The following is a 19,415-nucleotide window of genomic DNA, read 5'->3' on the forward strand; positions in this document are numbered from 1 at the left end:
CTCAGTTATTTCAGTGTGCCAGCGTTGCCTATGCTCATCTTACTGTTGAGGTACAGAGTCATGTGTCGGTGAGAAGACGAGTGGCTGATGATAAGCTGCATCTAGTAAAGCCCACTATGCAGCTGTGGTGTACCTCCTTTCAGCAACAAAAATGGAATGAGGTCCTCCTTACTCATCTTTGCATGGGCCAAAATCCTATGATGCATGGCTCCTTGCTCTGGCAACAGGGTCCTCCAGTGTGTGGTGCTTGTGGTGTACCGATAACTCTGTGCCACATAGGAGACTGTGTTTTATTTACAGACCAGAGGGCAGTGGCAAATTTGCCCTCTGTTTTAAGTGACAATGAAACAAATGTAATTAGAGTTGCAAGATTTTTGTGATGTGTCCAACTTTTATCCAGAAATTGTAGGGAGATGCTTTTAATGTGTTAACAGGATGACTGGCTCACCCATGTTTATTGTATATGGCCAGCCAGTCGTATTTCGCTATGCCTTCATTTTAGCTCTTCTGTAGTTTGATTTCTGTTTTAATCCCAGGTGTAGAACCTTTCACCCTTTTCTATTGTATTAAGGCCTGTGAGATAGAGTGATTGTGTGGATCAAAGTGAGTGAGGTGGGAGTGAGTGAATGACTGCGATTTTGTAGGTTTCCTTCTCACTGTGTGACAGAAATTTTAGACATTTGATACACATTCATTTCTTATAAAATATATATATAAGGGCGCTGATATCCTTTGCACTGAGCAGTGACCGTAAGTTACACAGACACACACACACACACACACACACACACACACACACACACAGACTTTTTGCATGATACCCCTACTGTCAGAAAATCAGATCAGCATTGTTTTGATCTTTAATGTGCTCATTCGAGCTTCTTCCAGTCAAGGAGATGTCTCATTGTGCCACTCATCACTCTAACGTTTTGTCTCAGGGTCATACTCAAAAATCCAAGGTTCATCACCTGTCCCTACTGAACTACTTGTGGTCATTGGCAGTCATCTGATGAAGATCAACGCACATATTTCTTTGATTGTCCTTCTGCTCAATTGTGAAGCTTTTCGACATCATTTTGGCACAGACCTTTTGCACTTGCAATTCTTGGGTAAAAATTTGATGTATGATGAAAGCATTTAAGTTTAACAGGCCACCCATCATCCTTATTGTTAAACATCAGTCTGATCTCGCAAAAGCATGCATACATTTTACGTTTTCATCGTTTTTGAAGTTGGTCTCACTGAGCGAGGTTCACCTTCATCGTGTTCTCAAGACTTTCAGAAATGATTTGTGCCAGTGAAAAACTTGTGCTGTTGATAAGGAATGTTGCCCATAGATCTGTTACAACCTTCCAAAGGTCACACTTGCATATTCCCCAAGTTTAACACAAAACGTGATGGAGTAACATTGCTCTAAATTCTGCTGCTCCATTTTCGTGACACACAACAAAAACACAGCTTCACTGATGGTGCTCTCAAAAATCATGTGATGGCTGTACAGAGCTGAAACTCGGATTGAGCATCTGGAAGGGATGAACACACCAGTCTACATAACTAGATCTCTGGCAGTGCTGCCAGTCTCATTACGTTTCTCACTCACTTCATATGCTGTCCCTACCAGCACTTGTATATTCTCAAAAATTAAAAAGAACATGTTTATGATTCTGTTTTCCCAATAAATGTTATTATATATTATTCTGTAGTGTAGATGTTTAATTTGAAGTGAGTCTATCATTATGATAAAGATTAGCATTTACTTTAGGTAAATAGAAAAAATTGCTTTATTTTACTAAAGAACATTCTTGGTTGTGTTTTATGGCAGCCAGGACAAAATGAAAAATAAAAAATATAGTTTTTTAAGTAATGCAAGCAAGTATTGACAGTTCTTTGATCCTCTGTACATATAAACTGTATGTACAAATATTACTTCATAACTTCATTTTTAGAGTACACCATATTAATTTGAGCACATTAATAGGATTGTGTAACAATTGAAATTGGCCATATTATTAATTTAATGTACATCTGGAGCTGTTACTTCATTCTGCTAGGCTTCTACCATTGCATTGTGTTCTAAATTTGACATTGAAATCAGAGACAAAACAATGATTGGAACTGGTATGAAATGACAAATTTCATTATATAGACTGTTTCCATCGTAAAATGTGATGTTTGAAGGAAGTTATTTGCATATTTCACAGATTATAACTGCAACTGCTCACTGTGATGTGGAACAAGTCAGTTTTACACCTACTGTATGCTTCTCAGCAAAAAACCTGGCAACATGCTGTTCATTTACGTGATTTCTTAAGTTTCTTTCCCCCCCAATTCAAGCATACAGTGATGGACAAAAATATGGAAACACCAAAAATGCAACACATTATGGTGCCTAATATGGTGTAGGAAAACTGTTGGCACTCAAACTGTCTTGAAATGGATAGATAGAGGTCCTGTATGGTATTCAAGGTAACCTTATACCATTCTTCCTGATGGAAGTGGATGGCTGCCACTCACCCTTCTCTCCAAATAAGACCAAAAAAGCTCAGTAATAATGAGAGCTGGTGACGGGTGGCTGGGGAGCTGCGCCAGTTCATCCTCGTGTTCACAGAAGTGTTCGGATGGACCTGATCAGTCAAAATGGTCACATAATCCTTGGCAGTTATGCGACCTTGCAGAGTAACGGTGTGGTTCATGGGATAGTACAATATGGCTGCCCAAATCATCACTGAATACCTGCCATGTTTCACTTATGGGACACGCCCAGAAAATGGAAGCAGTGTGAAACAAGACTCATCAGACCAAATGACATTCTTCCATTGCTCCATAGTTAAGGTTTTATGGCTTTGGCACCTTTTTTCCCTGTTACAGGCATTAGAATGACTGATCAATGGTTTTGGAATTCCAGCTGGCACTGCAACTTCGTGTTTATGGAGCTCCCTTCATATTTTTGGTGCTGACAGGGTTCATACGTGCAACGTGTTCTGCAGTGACTTTTGCAGCTATCATCCGCTTATTTTTCATCACAATCCTCTTCTTGTGTGTTCTTCATGATCTCTCAACACCTACTTTCGGATGCGTTGTGACTTAGACGATGACGATTTTCCACTTTCCCTGTATGTGGTTTAAATCTTAGATACAGTGTCCTTTGAAATACCAAACACTTCAGCTACCGTGTTTATGGAAGCACCTACCATAAGAGCACCAACAATTTGCCCATGTTCATGCATTATGCACTTGCAGTTACACAGAACACTGTTCTGATCACAACTGACATTTCCAATGTGTTGAGGACATTGCAGACATCATTTGTGATTGAATACCACATTGCAACCTACAGATTTGTCTAGCATGTGCATTCATGCAGTGTTTCCATATTTTTGTCCACCCTCTGTAGTTTACTGTATTCAATATCTCTCTCTCTCTCTCTCTCTCTCTCTCTCTCTCCCCTCTCTTTTCTCTTACTCTCTTACTCCCCCCCCCCCCCCTCTCTCCCTCCCACCTACCTACCCTCTCTATGGGTTTGAAGCTAATTGTCTTACTTATTAAATTCTTATATTACTCGGTATGTGTTTTATGGGTGGGCTGTGCACCACACTCCTTTCTATGCCCCACTTAAGGCTGAGCGATGGATAGCATGACTCGTTTCTCCATCTGGTATTATACTTGTGAATGTTGTTGTTGTTGTTTCCAACCTGTGACTGATTGTTGACAAAAAAAACTTCTTAAAGGAATAAATGTACTGGGTGGGTATTGTCAGTGTGGTCAACTGAGGACTGTGTGCAAGAGGTTCTAGAACAAACGCAACATATTATCCCTATTACACTCTACTGTGTAACAAACATTTTTTCCTCAACAAAAAGTGCTCCAAAATATAATGCCATAAGATGTTAATAAATGAACATAGAAAAAAGTCGACTTTTTGACAGTTTCATCTAAAATATCTGATATTATTCATGAAGCAAAAGTTGCAGGCCTTAGCAATGATGATGTATGACATATGACTTCAAAGATCCAACCAATGTAACCACCTAAGTGTTTTGAACATTCTGTATCATTTTGGAATGTGGTCAGGCCTTGCACAATACTATCCACATATTGTGTTTTATTTAAATTCAGTGACAGTCGGTTTGCATTTTGGAGTCATTGAGAAATCTTACATGGATAGAATGTATATCCCTAATAATACACTCCTGGAAATTGATATAAGAACACCGTGAATTCATTGTCCCAGGAAGGGGAAACTTTATTGACACATTCCTGGGGTCAGATACATCACATGATCACACTGACAGAACCACAGGCACATAGACACAGGCAACAGAGCATGCACAATGTCGGCACTAGTACAGTGTATATCCACCTTTCGCAGCAATGCAGGCTGCTATTCTGCCATGGAGACGATCGTAGAGATGCTGGATGTAGTCCTGTGGAACGGCTTGCCATGCCATTTCCACCTGGCGCCTCAGTTGGACCAGCGTTCGTGCTGGACGTGCAGACCGCGTGAGACGACGCTTCATCCAGTCCCAAACATGCTCAATGGGGGACAGATCCGGAGATCTTGCTGGCCAGGGTAGTTGACTTACACCTTCCAGAGCACGTTGGGTGGCACGGGATACATGCGGACGTGCATTGTCCTGTTGGAACAGCAAGTTCCCCTGCCGGTCTAGGAATGGTAGAACGATGGGTTCGATGACGGTTTGGACGTACCGTGCACTATTCAGTGTCCCCTTGACGATCACCAGTGGTGTACGGCCAGTGTAGGAGATCGCTCCCCACACCATGATGCCGGGTGTTGGCCCTGTGTGCCTCGGTCGTATGCAGTCCTGATTGTGGCGCTCACCTGCACGGCGCCAAACACGCATACGACCATCATTGGCACCAAGGCAGAAGCGACTCTCATCGCTGAAGACGACACGTCTCCATTCGTCCCTCCATTCACGCCTGTCGCGACACCACTGGAGGCGGGCTGCACGATGTTGGGGCGTGAGCGGAAGACGGCCTAACGGTGTGCGGGACCGTAGCCCAGCTTCATAGAGACGGTTGCGAATTGTCCTCGCCGATACCCCAGGAGCAACAGTGTCCCTAATTTGCTGGGAAGTGGCGGTGCGGTCCCCTACGGCACTGCGTAGGATCCTACGGTCTTGGCGTGCATCCATGCGTCGCTGCGGTCCGGTCCCAGGTCGACGGGTACGTGCACCTTCCGCCGACCACTGGCGACAACATCGATGTACTGTGGAGACCTCACGCCCCACGTGTTGAGCAATTCGGCGGTACGTCCACCCGGCCTCCCGCATGCTCACTATACGCCCTCGCTCAAAGTCCGTCAACTGCACATACGGTTCACGTCCACGCTGTCGCGGCATGCTACCAGTGTTAAAGACTGCGATGGAGCTCCGTATGCCATGCCAAACTGGCTGACACTGACGGCGGCAGTGCACAAATGCTGCGCAGCTAGCGCCATTCGACGGCCAACACCGCGGTTCCTGGTGTGTCCGCTGTGCCGTGCGTGTGATCATTGCTTGTACAGCCCTCTCGCAGTGTCCGGAGCAAGTATGGTGGGTCTGACACACCAGTGTCAATGTGTTCTTTTTTCCATTTCCAGGAGTGTACATATACTGATGTAGTAATTCAAATTTGGGCATTTGATGAACTCTGTGTTGCGTTACTTTGAGAAGCAAATTTGGATACTGTAGGCAATAAATAATTTTTAATCTGTGGCAGTTACTGTGTCATATAGCTTGCATACTGCCATATAATTTTTAGAGAGTTTGCAATTAGCATCAATGTGATATCCACATATTCATTAAAAAAAATCCTAGTTAGAAGTTCAAACATTTTATGTGATAAAATCCACTTCTGATTTCCCCTGGATTGTTAGTTCCTTATCTTCATACAGTTTTTACGCAATTAGCTTAGAGAAAAAAGTGTGAGAAATGTAATCGAATACTAAGGAATTTATTTTACCATCAGGATGGGAAAATCTAAAGAATCCTGTGTCATATTACTAGATTTGTATTTTTGATGTGGGTATGCTTATTTTTAATCAGACTCTGCCTCTTTGTAATATAAATGATAAAATAGTATTTTGTGAGGCAGGATATGTTTGCCAGTACAAGATGCCTGCTGTAACTTGACACCTTCAGTGAGGGATGCTGGGTGCAGAAGGTCATGAACTTCGCCTTCTCACAGACTCAGTTTATTCTTATGTTCTGTGCAGGATTGACATGTGCAACTAACAAATGCTTGAATGTTTTGTTTAATTACAATTGAAACTGAAATCACCATATATAGTTCAGTAAAGACACTTACCAGTAACAATTGTAGCTCAGCAAAATTAAAAAAAGGGTAGCAGTACTTCCACTCACAGTATCAATTGCTAACTAAGGTTGGCAATGACTGGAATTGAGACAAAAACTTGGTCAGAGGTCATTGGATTTTTACTGAAAGTGCCAAGTTGACCTTACTTTGTTAGCTTTTCTGTGTAATTATATTCAGCTTCTACATTGATGGTCCTCGTAATGGATGATTATTATTATTATTATTATTATTGTTGTTGTTGTATTGAAACAAACTTTTTTTTTTATAGTTTGCAGTTTATGGAATGTCACAAAGTGTTCCTGATCGTTCCATTGTGGGAGATTTCACACGATGTTTCCTGGACTCTATGTACTACACACCTAGTCAACCTAATGGTACAGCAAATTCAAAGAGTGTTGTATAGGTTTGTGTCTTACTTTCCACAAGAGACGAGATTCTAACAGAAAAGAAAGAACAGAAAACTCAGTGACCTGCGGATTTTAATTTCGTGTTGTCTTCATATCTAGTGCTTGTTCAGTATATATTAGCACCAAAGAAGTATTAGTGTACCTACTAAAATATTGGAAAACAGTATTCTAGGTGAGAATCAATTTTGTAATTGTGATTCTTGAATAATTTCAAAGTAAAATAACATGCTAAGGCTACAGCATAGATGAAAATTTTGAGTGCCTTTTGACAGAAATAAAGCCACAGCTGAACTATATTTTAAGAATGTTATGTTGGTCTATATCTATATTTGTAACCAGTGTTATTGTACAATGGCTGTTTCTATTCTCCTTCAAGTATCTGTCCTTAATAACAGAGATAAGTGTGTGCCATACAATCTAATATTCACAATATGTACCACATTTATTATATTTTATTATTCCTGTATTATATATTTTATATACTATATGAATATATGTAAGTTTTTCTATTTTACATAAGTGTTTCCATTCTGTGGTTGCCAATTGTGTACAGCAGAATTATACTGTTATAAAAAAAAAATTGTTAAAATTTCAGGTTGTTAACTTACTTTTTTGAGAGTTTACATATAGGGGTATGTAATGTTTTGGGAATTGTCTGATTTTGCATGACTGATAATGTCTGAGGTAGACCTGCCTGAAATTTTAGTTATCAGGAAGAACTATGATCACAAATACAGTGATGTTTTTACTCTGGTTTGTAGTGTCTAGTAACAAGTTATCTGCCATTTATTTCTTGGGCAGTACCAATACAAACTTAACAAACCCATTGAAAACCTTGTAGAGCCGGTCAAGGTTGTAGTACCTCAGTGTGATAAGTAAACAGTTAAGTACAGAAACTGAGTCATTTGGTGAACATGGGAGGTTAATAGAGCAATGAATCAATGTAATTTCCTGGCTTTCATTGTGTTAAATATTTGACTGATGAAATTTATGGAAATGTGTAATACTCATGCCAGAGTTGTGAAATTTACTGTATGAATATGTCTTTGATTTCGTGAATTTCTATTTTCCAAACTATGGCATTTACTAATAGAAAAGTGATGCATTTTAACGCAAGTTCTGTTCTCATAATTGATGCTCATGTCATTGCTTCTTACTGTGTTTTTAACCTTGCTACTCGATAAAGTAGCTAATGGTACATTTGCAATATTCTAAAAAAAATTAGCCTTTTACTGTTTACTTTATATCATGTGCTAATATATCTTTTTTTCTTCCAAAGTACTCACAATAAACAGTTAACATATATTTGCATTTTAAAGAATACTAGGTTTGGTAAATGGTCCATTTTGCACACTTTCTTCTATGGAATTCATGCCCATGAGATAAGAAAAATAAGATATACATTGGAGTTATGGCTGTCCCCACAGAAAAGCACCTTCATATTTGGGAATGAAAGAAGGCGCCAAAGGGACTAAGTTATGTTTTATTTTACTCAAATTCCTTCACACTAAAGAAGTGACAATTCTTGTAATACTGTGATGGTATGTGTAGCAGCAGAAAGGCAAGTTTTGATTTTGGACATTATTTGAACACTTTTTCTCTACATGAATACTTCTTGTGGAAATGTGTCATCTGTTAACATTGAACTGTTGGAGGACAAAAAGGAGGGGGGGGGGGGGGGGGGGGGGAGCACAGCAGTGCCTCTCCTGGTTGTTCCAATGCGTTATACGTTAATGCAAAATTGTTTGTAATGTTGTGAAAAACCTGATTCTAGGTAACTATTTCTGTCCTTAAAAAGGAGGTTTTGAGATTTTTCTTTTATCACTTACCTAGCTGCCTCAATGTTCTGTTGTGTCCAAGAATGAAGTTTCTCTCTGATTACTGAACAAATCATTTTGCATTCATCACAGCTATTCTTGCTTGCTTGCTTGCTTGATTGTGGATTATGATTGAACGGATCCCAGGATGTATTTATTGCTATCTTTGTATGTAGTGTTCCACACTTAAACTTTCTTTGAACTGATGAGATATCATTACATGTAAATTATGTCTTGATGGCTGCATGAGGTGTAGCAGACACGATAGCAGACACAGTTGTCTCATTCTTCATGAGAAAGCTGAGCTTCTTTCATTGTAGAGTGAATATGAATTAACCATGAGTACGTAGAATAATTTTGAGAGAGCAGCAAATATTTTTGGTGTTTGTTGTGCTGTGATTTTGAATGTTTCTCAGAGATCTCAACTTCAACTGAGAAGTGTGTAACCGAACAGCAATAGGTTGCTCCTGACATGTATGGGTAACAGGTCATTGCAGAAAGTTATGCAAGTTGTGGAAAGGTTCACTAAACTCACAACTACTTCTTATGTAACATTATGATTGGCTCAAAACGGAAATTAATAAAGAAGGAGGCAGAGAGATCTCTTAGGCAAAATACTCACTGAAGTAAAGGCAAAATACTCTGTATTTCCAAAATAAATCTGTAAAAAAACAGTAAAATAATTACGTCGTACATCTATTGAACCCTGCAATTTGTAAAGCAATAAATTTGCAGAATTGAAAGTTTACTCATTTTTCAGCTAAGCATTTCTTTTATTATTAATAACTTTATAAATTCTATTAATTTCTGTATAATAATGTTAACAGGGTTTGCATGTGATTTTTAAACCAGATACATTTCAAAAAACAAGTAAATTACTTAAAACTGACAGCTTTGTGGAGAGAAATATCACACCCAATGTATTGTGTTTTTTGATGTTGTATCCACTGTACCTAAAACGAGGACACTGTGGGGTAGCACTGACCACCGAGTATCAGTTTCGCAATACTTTTGAAAGACTGTGAATGTTTTTTAGTTGTAGTACTAATATGCTCACCAGATGCAGTTAACTGAGATTCCAGATTTTAATTAATTCGGTATTTTAGTGTTGCATGTTATGTCTGATAGGAATGCTGTTTATCTAGTTATTTTCTGTTACATGGGTTTTCCCAACCATTATGATGAGTGAGTGTTTGGATACATGAAAAAGTTGTAACATTGCTGAAGTGCTTGATTTATTATTGCCACTGATCTATTGCCAATGGGTAGAAAAGGCATTGTTATTTGGATATCTGTGATGTACTGGTAAGAATGTAAAATGATACAGTGTGCTAATTAAAAACAAGATTGCTATTTTTGTAAGCTTGTCAGATTCTCATTACTGTAACTTTTGTTGGCCCTCGTCTATGATGAGATCTGTAGTACACTTCGAGAAAAATGATGAATACCAAGTTCGGACTCTCTTCATCACTGAAAAATTAGTGTCTCTTGAAGATGGAAACTGCATGGTAATATAGCTTAGAACACAAGCTCTTTTTTATCTTAACAAGACTTTACTGGATCCCATATAACTTAATACTATAAATTATAAGATCAAGCATTGAAACGTAGAACAGTAAATGTTGATGCAGAATTAGCCATTTGTTCCTTTCAGAGCCTTAATCATTGTGATTTAGGGATTGGATAGTTTTGCTAAATCATGTTAGATTTTCTCTTTTTTGGATCCAGCTCCAAACTAATCTGATAATACCAGTATATTAACATTGTGGATACTATGTTAAAACTACAATTTTAAAATGTTATTTTTCCATAATTACTTACATTCTTCATAATAGTGGTACACTTTAAAATGAAATTCAAAGCATCCTATGACACAGTTTCAGTAACAGGAATGTTAAGCATAATTCCTTTCTTGAAGTGCAAGTTCTTTTTGACCAATGGAAGTTTGAATTTGTTATTTTTTGTTGCAATGCAAGAGAAAAATAAAAAAATCTATAGACAACCTAAAATTACATGACAATTTAAACTGCAGTGTTGTACAGAGTATAGCGCATTATCTTTAGATTGCTGTATCTCAGTAAATAGTATAAAACTTTGACAATGAAGTGGTAGACAAGGAAATGGACATGGTATAACAAACTTATGTCCAGTGGATTCTTCAGTAAGAAAGAAGGAATATATCCTTAAATAATTCACATAAAGTATTCACATACAGGGGTTGAACAAAAATATAGAAACACTGAAAAAAGGGCACGCTTGAACATAAACGCAGATGCTAGCCAAGCCTGCAGGTGGTGCTGTTGTGTTTGACCATGAGCGGCAGTGTCCTCAGTATGTTGTGAGTATCAGTTGTGGTCAGGAGTATTCTGTGTAATTGTGCGTGCATCGTGCCAGATCTAAGTGGATTGAAATGTAGGTGGTCATATGGTGGGTGCTCCTGTAACTGAGGTAGCCAAAGTGTGTGGTGTTTCAAGAGGCACCATATCGTAGATTTACACCTCGTACAGGGGAAGTGGGAAACATCATCTGCTAAGTCGCTAGTTGGACGACAGTATGTGATGAGTGTTCATAATGGACGGTCATTGAAGAGGATTCTGATGAAAAATGAGAGAACTGAATGATGCATTCACAAACTCTGTCAACACAATAATAACATGAAGGGAGATCCAGAAGCAGGGATTCGCAGGGTGAGGTGGAATTCCAACACCACTTCTCGGTGATGCAAATGCCTGTAAGAGAAAGAAATAGTATCAAAGCCATAAAAGCTGGGCTTTGAAGCACTGGAAGAATGTCATTTGATTGGATGAATCATATTTCACACTGTTTCTCCTGGCTGAGTTTACATCCCATATTGCATTACTGCTAAGGAGGACGTGACCATTTTGGCTGATTAGCTGTTCCCCAGTGGTGATGCTGTGTTCCAAGATGAAAGGGCCCTTGTTCAACAGCTGAGGATGTCTGTGGCTGGTTTTGTGAGCACGAGAATGAACTGTCGCATATACTGTGGTCTCCAATTGCCACATCTCAATATTATTGAGCCTTTATGATCTTTCTTTTTGATAGAAGGGAGAGTGGTCGCTGCCCACCCCCGTTGTCACTACCTAAGCTTGCCACTGTTTGGCAGGAGGAATGGTATAAGATTCCCTTGAAAATCATAAGAGACCTGTATTTATCCATTCCGAGATGGCTTGAAGCTGTTTTGAATGCCAGCAGTTTTCATAGACCATAATAGGTGTGGTAATGTGTTATGTTTTTTTAAGTTTCCACATTTTTATCCACCCCTTGTATGTGCAACCTGCTTCTGAAAATATAACTTGATAGATAACAAAATCTGCTCACCGAGCACCAGCAGGAGAAAACACACACACACACACACAAAATAGTGAAGGAAATGTGCAAGCTTTCGGAGTTAGGGGCTGCTCCTTCTGGTAGAAGTGTTGAAAGGGGCGGAAGAGGGATGAAGGAAAAAGCGAAGTTTTCAAAATGAGTAGAGCTGTGGAAGAGTCGCCCAGAACCCCGGGTCTGGGAGACTTAACAGTAAAACCCAAAGGAGTACTGTTGTATGTAAAGGCCGTTAGTGAGACTGAAGTTAGTGTCCTGATACTCATGGACGATGCAGGAAATGAAACTGAGGTTAGCAAAAAAAGCTGAAATGTTTAACTCATTTTTAAATGTTCCATTACAAATTCAATAAACTCCAGAGGCTGATGGAACCCCTATCAGATTCAGTACTGAATTTGAGGGTAAGGTAGCCCCTCTTTTAACAAAAAGTGTGCCAAGCAACATGTATGTAGAGGTAGTAGGAAGAAAGCACAGGTGACACCAGTCTACAAGAAAGGTAGCAGAAGGGATCTACAAAATTATCATCTTTATCATCCATTTGTTGCAGAATCTTAAAACATATTCTGACATCAAATGTAATGAGGGATATCATCATTGTGAAAGCCATGGATCAAGGCAGTCAGGAAGACAAAGTGTTTCTTGACTTCAGAAAGGCATTTTACTCCTTCACACATATCCTTATTATTGAAAGTACAATCATATTGGGTATCAAGCAAGATTTGTGACAGGCTTGAATATTTCTTGATGGGGAGGATGCAGCATGTTATCTTGGATGGGAAGTCATCTTCAGATGTGCACCGGGGAATTGTTTTGGAAGCATCACTGTCACATTTTACAAGTCTCCACTAAATAGTGAAGATTGTCTTCATCCTCTAAACAGTGGAGAACTGTTATCTCCATTTCCTGGATGTACTAATAAGGAAGTAGTCAGATGGTACGCTAGCCGTGAAGTACATGGAAGGAAGACACATACAGACCTGAACCTGCATGCAATGAGCTGCCACCATCCAGTGCAATGGCAGGCAGTGTTGAGCACCCTGGAACATAGGATGCATGTCATCTGCTGTAAAGAAAGTGTCCCAGACAAACTACAACACCTGAAGGATGTACTCCACAAAAATGAAAAACGAAGTGCAGAGACAAGATACTGGGAAGAGGAAGAAGAAGATAAGGGACTCACTTTCCTTCTGTACATGGGACTGCTCTCAGCCAAAATTGTGAGGCTACTTGAAAAATACAACATTAAAACCATCTTCCAATCACTGCTGAAGATGGAAGAGTGGTTTGGATCCCACTAAAAATGAACATACAGCAAAGCCTGCAAATGTGACCAACAGTAAATTGGGCAAACAGAGTGCTGTAATTCGAAATACTGCTGGAAGCACATCAGGCATATGTGACTAGGACAGACAGCAAAATCAACGATAGCAGAGTGTAGCATCAAGGAAGACCGTACCTTTGTCTTTCAGAACACAGAGGTGCTTTTCCGAGCATCTGGCAATTGCTGCAACATTATAAAGGAATCCATTGAAATGAGGGTTCGCGGCTCACTTGTCAACAGAGACAGAGGAAACCAACTAAGTGCAGTACGAAATCTTGAGTTAGTGGCAATACGACGAGAGCGTGACCAGTACTGTCCAACCTGAACGATGTGGCCAGAATGCCAGAACAGAGATGTGAACAGAGCACTGGCTACACAAACCACTGTAGCCTCACTCCCCTTTCTGTCCTCCTTTTGGACAATACACAGCCACCGTAGTCAGGTGGATGTGGGCACTCCATCACAGCATCTGCATATCTCGACACTTCACTGGAAGCAGATGAGTATGACACACATCAAAACATTGCGGTGTTTTAACACTGTCACCCGGCTGGAAACCTGAGAGCTTTTCGCCAGTTTAGCAGTGGAAAATGGAAATGATTTTATGGCGTTGTTGGCTGGGAGGCCCCATTTGGGAAGTTCGGCCGCCGTATTGCAAGTCCTTTTTAGCTGACGCCACTTCGGCGACTTGGGAGTCAATGATGATGAAAATGATGATGGACACACAACACCCAGTCCCCTGCCGGGAATTGAACCCGGGCCCCTTGCGTGGTAGGCGGTAACGCTACCGATGTGCTATGGAGGCGGACAGTATTAAGAGTAATCTCAGACTTTCACAATATTCAACCAGAGTGGTGCAAAAACCATTTTAAAAGTCCAGAAATGTAAAATTTTGCACTCCACAAAATGACAAAACACAGTATCTTATGATTGCAATATCAATGTCTGAGTCACAGTTGGCATTCCGACTCGTACAAATACCTGGAAATAACAATTTATGGGTATATGAAATGGAACAAACACTGAGGATTGGTTGTAGATAAAGCAGGTGACAGATGGTGGTATATCGGCATACTACTAGAGAATTCCAATCAGTCTACAAAGGTGATAGCATAGAAAACACTTGTGCAGCCTGTCCTAGAATATTTTCAAGTGTGTGAGACTTGTACCAAATGTGACTGACGGGGGATATACAGAAACGGGCAGCACGAATGGTCACAGACAGGTTTGTATAACACATGGGAGAACATCACACAGATGCTGGAAGAAATCAACTGGCAGATTGTTGATTATACATGCAAACTATCCTATGAAATCCTACTTTGAAGTTCCAGTTTCAAGTGATGAATCTAGGAATATATTACAACCCGCTACGTATCGCTTCGAGAGGGACTGTGAAGACAAGATTACACTAATTACAGTGCACACAGAGGCATTCAAACAGTTATTCTTCCCACACTCCTTACGTGAACAGAACAGAGAAAAAAACTGTAATAACTGGCACAGTGAGATGTACCCCCTGTCGTGCACTGCACAATGGTTTGCAGATTATAGATGTACATGTAGGAATAGCAGTAATCCGCACATGTTGATATTCTACGCAGAGGTAATGTGTTCTGTTTCTGTTCGCGAAAGAAACGTGGGAAGACAGGTGTTGGCACTCTGTTCTCCAAGGCCGTATTGTGGATAGGTTTGTTTAAATTCCAAATGTTTCCTCAATGTGAAAGGAGCAAAGCAAAAGAAGAGATCGATGGCAATGCTATGTGTGACAGCCCTCTCAAGCTATTCAAGTGGAATATGCTGTGTATCAGCACCAGTTTTGATATTCTTCCATTATTTGATTCCAAATTGAGTCATTTAAACACAAACAAAACACCACACTGTACAGTCATACTCTACGTGTTTGATGATCTTTTAGAGCTTGGGAAAAGTCATCGCAAAACCACTCTCATGTATAAAACGACAAAAACTTTTTTCCTCTCATTATACTGAGGGCAGGTGGGGAGGAATCAGCAAGAAAAAGTACTGAAAAGGTTTGAAATTATGTGTGAAGTTTGTTGGATGTCTCTAAGTTCTCTCGTTCTCAAATACAGAATGAATACGATTGGAGTAATTTGTGCACATTGACTTATGCTGCCTCTGAACATACACAGTTTCTAGTACTTGGCTTATTGTGTTAAAGCTTTAATGTAAGATTTTATCTGTTAATGAGAGATTATGGAAGCTTTTTAAGTTGTGTCAGTAACTATATGAAATACTGAAAATCAAATTTTTCTTGCCCCTGGAAGCTGTTAGGTTGGCAACTGGTGACTTAAGTCTTGCGGCTGTTTTAGTCATTTAGTAATATAGATTAGAATAAATATTATCATTCAGAATACACTATTGTGAATATTACTCACTTTTTACTGCCAGAAGATGACGTTGCCCCTCAGTTCTGTCGTAGGACATCCCCAAAATATTTTTCTGTATTTCCCATATTTTACGATTTTGGTAATTTCCAACCCACTGTTCCAGGCTTTTAACCCATAAGTAATGCAGTGGGCTTCCAAATATGACATGTAACATGTTTTTTAAACATAGTGAAGAGCAGCATCTGGTAAAAAGTGCACTTTTAGGTTATTCATGTTTTCCGTTTAGCTTTGCAATTTCGTGCCACATTTGCTCAGGTAGTTGGTAATTTGCTGAATAATTGTAATTTGTTTAGTTAGAAAAGACATACAAAATGTTTTAATAATAATAATGATATTGAACTGCAATTTCTTGGAAGTTGTGCGAAAGTGTGTTCTAAGCACTAATATAATAATAATAAAAAAAAAACTTTGAGAACATCATAGTGTGTATACTACTCTGATTCTAGTGACCCACCCTGGATTTTCGAGGGTCACCCTAAATATCTGTGGCTGGATGACTTGTCTTGTGTAATGGTGTTAAAACATACACACAATTCTTTCTCATGAATCTGTCTATCTGTTGGAGAAAACTGTATCGAAGTCCCTGCAGAATTTCCTGAGATAGGGTTTTACCGTCAGATAGGAAAATCCCACAGGCAACTTCAATCTGTAGTAGGTGTAGATACACGTAAAACCATGAGTCTTCACACAGAACTACGATTGTGAACACGGGTCTCCAGACTACAACTATGTGTGTGTATAAAAGGGTGGAATGCACTTTCCTTCAGCTTGTAATGACCAAATCATAAGGGGATTGCCAACAAATAATAATAATAATAATAATAATAATAATAGTAAGTCATCTTCATAAGAATTTTAACAAGTAGAGGCTAGGAACCTAGATGGAGACATGCAGTGCTTCACATTTTCTCCAGACCAATATGAGGTCACGAACATTAAGAAACCACTGATTTCTAGCTGGCTGATTGCAGGTAATAATGCAACATGGTCATATACTGTCTATAAGCAAACAGCCCCAACACAATATAAAGATGCCACCAATTGGTGAGCAGGGTACAGTTCAAGAGTTCCTGCCAGCAGATGAGCCTCGGGTGTCCGTCAGCCGACAGCAGAAAATTATGTGAGTAAAAGAATCTACACAATTAAGCTTGTACAGTGAGGAGGACTTGCATTTTCGCCTGTACTTACCTCTGGACTGTGGGTGGGTAGTCTATCGTGGCTTATTTGCACCTATAACTGATTGTCATTTACAGTGTGACACATGATGCAACCTGAGGGTTTGATTTGAGCAATAAGAATCTGGCCCCTTTTCAAGGTTTGAATCAAAGTGATAGGCCAGGCAGGTTATTTGTTCTAGTAATCTGAGTATCTTGTAAGCCTCATCTGTGTTATACGCTTGTTGAAATTGCGATCCGGTGTTTGTGCTCTTGGACTTGTTCGTGTAAACTCGGGAAGAATCAATAGAATCAGCCCAAGGTACCAACCCAGAAGCTTGGTTCCTCATTTCTACTTCCCTAGTCTGCTACCCAAGTCTTTCTGCACTGTGTCCAACCATAGAGACCCAATAAATCTTAGACTCTGTTGCCGATTTATTCCCTTGCATAAAGCTGCTCACAAGCCAAAGAGTTGGCAGACCTGAAAAATTCCACATCGCTTCCTATTTGAGTGATTGGGTTACAATAAGCTGTTCCTGTCTATTTTCCAGAAGTCAATCTTTCTGTTATTGTTTCATTAGTGATATGTCTTTCGTGTTTTGCCTTGAACTACCCAATTCCCTGTGGTTTTCTGTTTTACTTGTGGACTCACAAACTGCAGTGGATTTGTTGTTGATGGCAGGTACTGTCAGCCCGCAGGATGGGGGCCTTTACCTGGCTGCATGTTTTCTGCAGCTGGTCAGCACTCGGACTTGTCCATGTAGACAGGCCTTCATGGAAGTGAACGGATAGTATCCTGTGTTAAACATAGCTTGTCACATGGGCATATGGCTGGAAATGTGTTCCAAGGATTTAAACCCTCCGTAAGAGTTAAAAGGCATTTGCCAATGATCCTGGTACCAGCATCATGGAAGGGGCCTCCCAGTATGGGGTAAGCCAAACGACCCTGTGGAACAGTCTCCATGACAACTGCCACTCCCATATTCCTTTCAACATATGGAGGCATTGTTACCAATAGACTTGCCACTGTGGAGCCGGGTTTGTCTCCAGTTTTTTGCACAGGCCACCACAATACTGCAACTTCTGTCAGCCGCCCTGTTCACTGACAAAGCAGTCTTAACAAGGACTGGCATCGTCAACTTTCACATGTACTTGTGGGCTATGAAGATGTGACATGATATGGTGACATTGACTTGTCAGTACTGGTTGAGCCCCAGAATGTGGGCAGAGATTATTGGTGACTGTCTCGTGGGACCAGTCATCCTTCTACATAGCCTCACAGGCTATGGATATCTGAGTCTGCCTCGATAGCTGAGTGGTAAGTGCGACGGACTTGTCATGCCAAGGGGGCCCGGCTTTGATTCCCGGATGGGTCGGAGATTTTCTCTGCTCAGGGACCGGGTGTTGTGTTTTCTGCACCATCATCTCATCCCCATTGACGTGCAAGTCGCCAAAGTGGCGTCAACTCAAAAGACTTGCACCAGGCTACCAGTCTACCCGACGGGAGGCCCTAGCTGCATGACATTTCAATTTCTGTGGATATCTGAACTTCTGCTAGCGAGCAGCCTTGTACCTTTTCATACATGGGCTTCTGGCATCACATGGTGGCATGATGTGCTGCTACGTCGACAGGATGTTTCACATTCATGTGGGCAGTGTGATGTCTACGGTGCAGCAGACACATACTGGGTTGCTGCAGGGGTCAGCGTTCAGCCCCCTGCTGTACTCCATCTGATGACTCCAGATAGTGCAGAGTTGAGCCCTTGAGTCTTGCCTTGTGCCTTCTGTGCAGTTATTCCATACACTAACTCCACAAAGACTCCAGCATCCATCCCCTGAAGGACCTCTTCTGTGAGGATGTGCGAATTTTCTACGAAAGTGTTCAACATTCTGACAATGTCCCCATCCAGCATCTGGGTCTGCAGGTACATCTCCTGGAGATTTCACTATGGCCATATCTGCTGCATGTATGAGCCATACCTGCAGCATCAGAAGATGCCTGTCATGAAATGCACTCAATCCAGCTGGCAATCCATGAAGGCAGATCAAAATAGTCATTGCAAGACATCAGGTGTGCAGGAATAATACTGGATTGCTCAGCCTGTACTATGTGAAGTCCATTTGGGCTTGCCTTTCCTGAATGTGAATGTGAGTGTGGGTGATGGCAGCAGAGGGACGCAGACAGTCATCTGGAGTTCAACCACAGCATCAGCAGGTCTGCTGCCAGAGTTGAAGCCCTACCATCTAGTACAATGAGTGCCAGCCCTCACCTTCTGTGGTTGCCACCAAATTCATTACTCATGGATGTAGAACTTCTTGGAAGTATAGCTTACCAGTATTATGATTTTGATACGAAGTGATTATAGTTAAACATTGTGTCTAACGTTGGTGCTCATCAGAAGAGAGTTAAGTATGGTACTCAAAACTGATACACACATTTACTTCACCTGGCATGCCCTCACTTCTAGCCAGATATCCTTAGTGAGTCAACATTACAATTTGTATAGTGCATGAGCAATGCACAGGGCATCCCATTTATCTTAACTACACCAATTAATTTTCACCAGAGGCAAAATAAAAAAAATGTGTAAATGTCCTGCCTGAACAACATTAACCAGCACAATTACCACTCTAGTAACTTTGTT

General features: G+C 40.5%; 1 protein-coding gene across 2 annotated transcripts in view; it reads left to right on the plus strand.

Annotated features, from left to right (window-relative positions):
• Positions 1 to 7,841, plus strand: part of LOC126417757 (sphingosine-1-phosphate lyase) — a 73,168-nt gene extending 65,327 nt beyond the window's left edge. For both annotated transcript variants that reach the window (XM_050085142.1, XM_050085143.1), the window contains exon 10: positions 6,587 to 7,841. In XM_050085142.1, the coding sequence (XP_049941099.1) occupies positions 6,587 to 6,721 (135 nt within the window). In that variant the 3' untranslated portion in view covers positions 6,722 to 7,841. The remainder of the gene's footprint in view (positions 1 to 6,586) is intronic.
• The last annotated feature ends 11,574 nt before the right edge of the window (positions 7,842 to 19,415 follow it).

This window comes from Schistocerca serialis, chromosome 1 (genome assembly GCF_023864345.2).
Source record: "Schistocerca serialis cubense isolate TAMUIC-IGC-003099 chromosome 1, iqSchSeri2.2, whole genome shotgun sequence".
NCBI classification, from domain to species: domain Eukaryota; kingdom Metazoa; phylum Arthropoda; class Insecta; order Orthoptera; family Acrididae; genus Schistocerca; species Schistocerca serialis.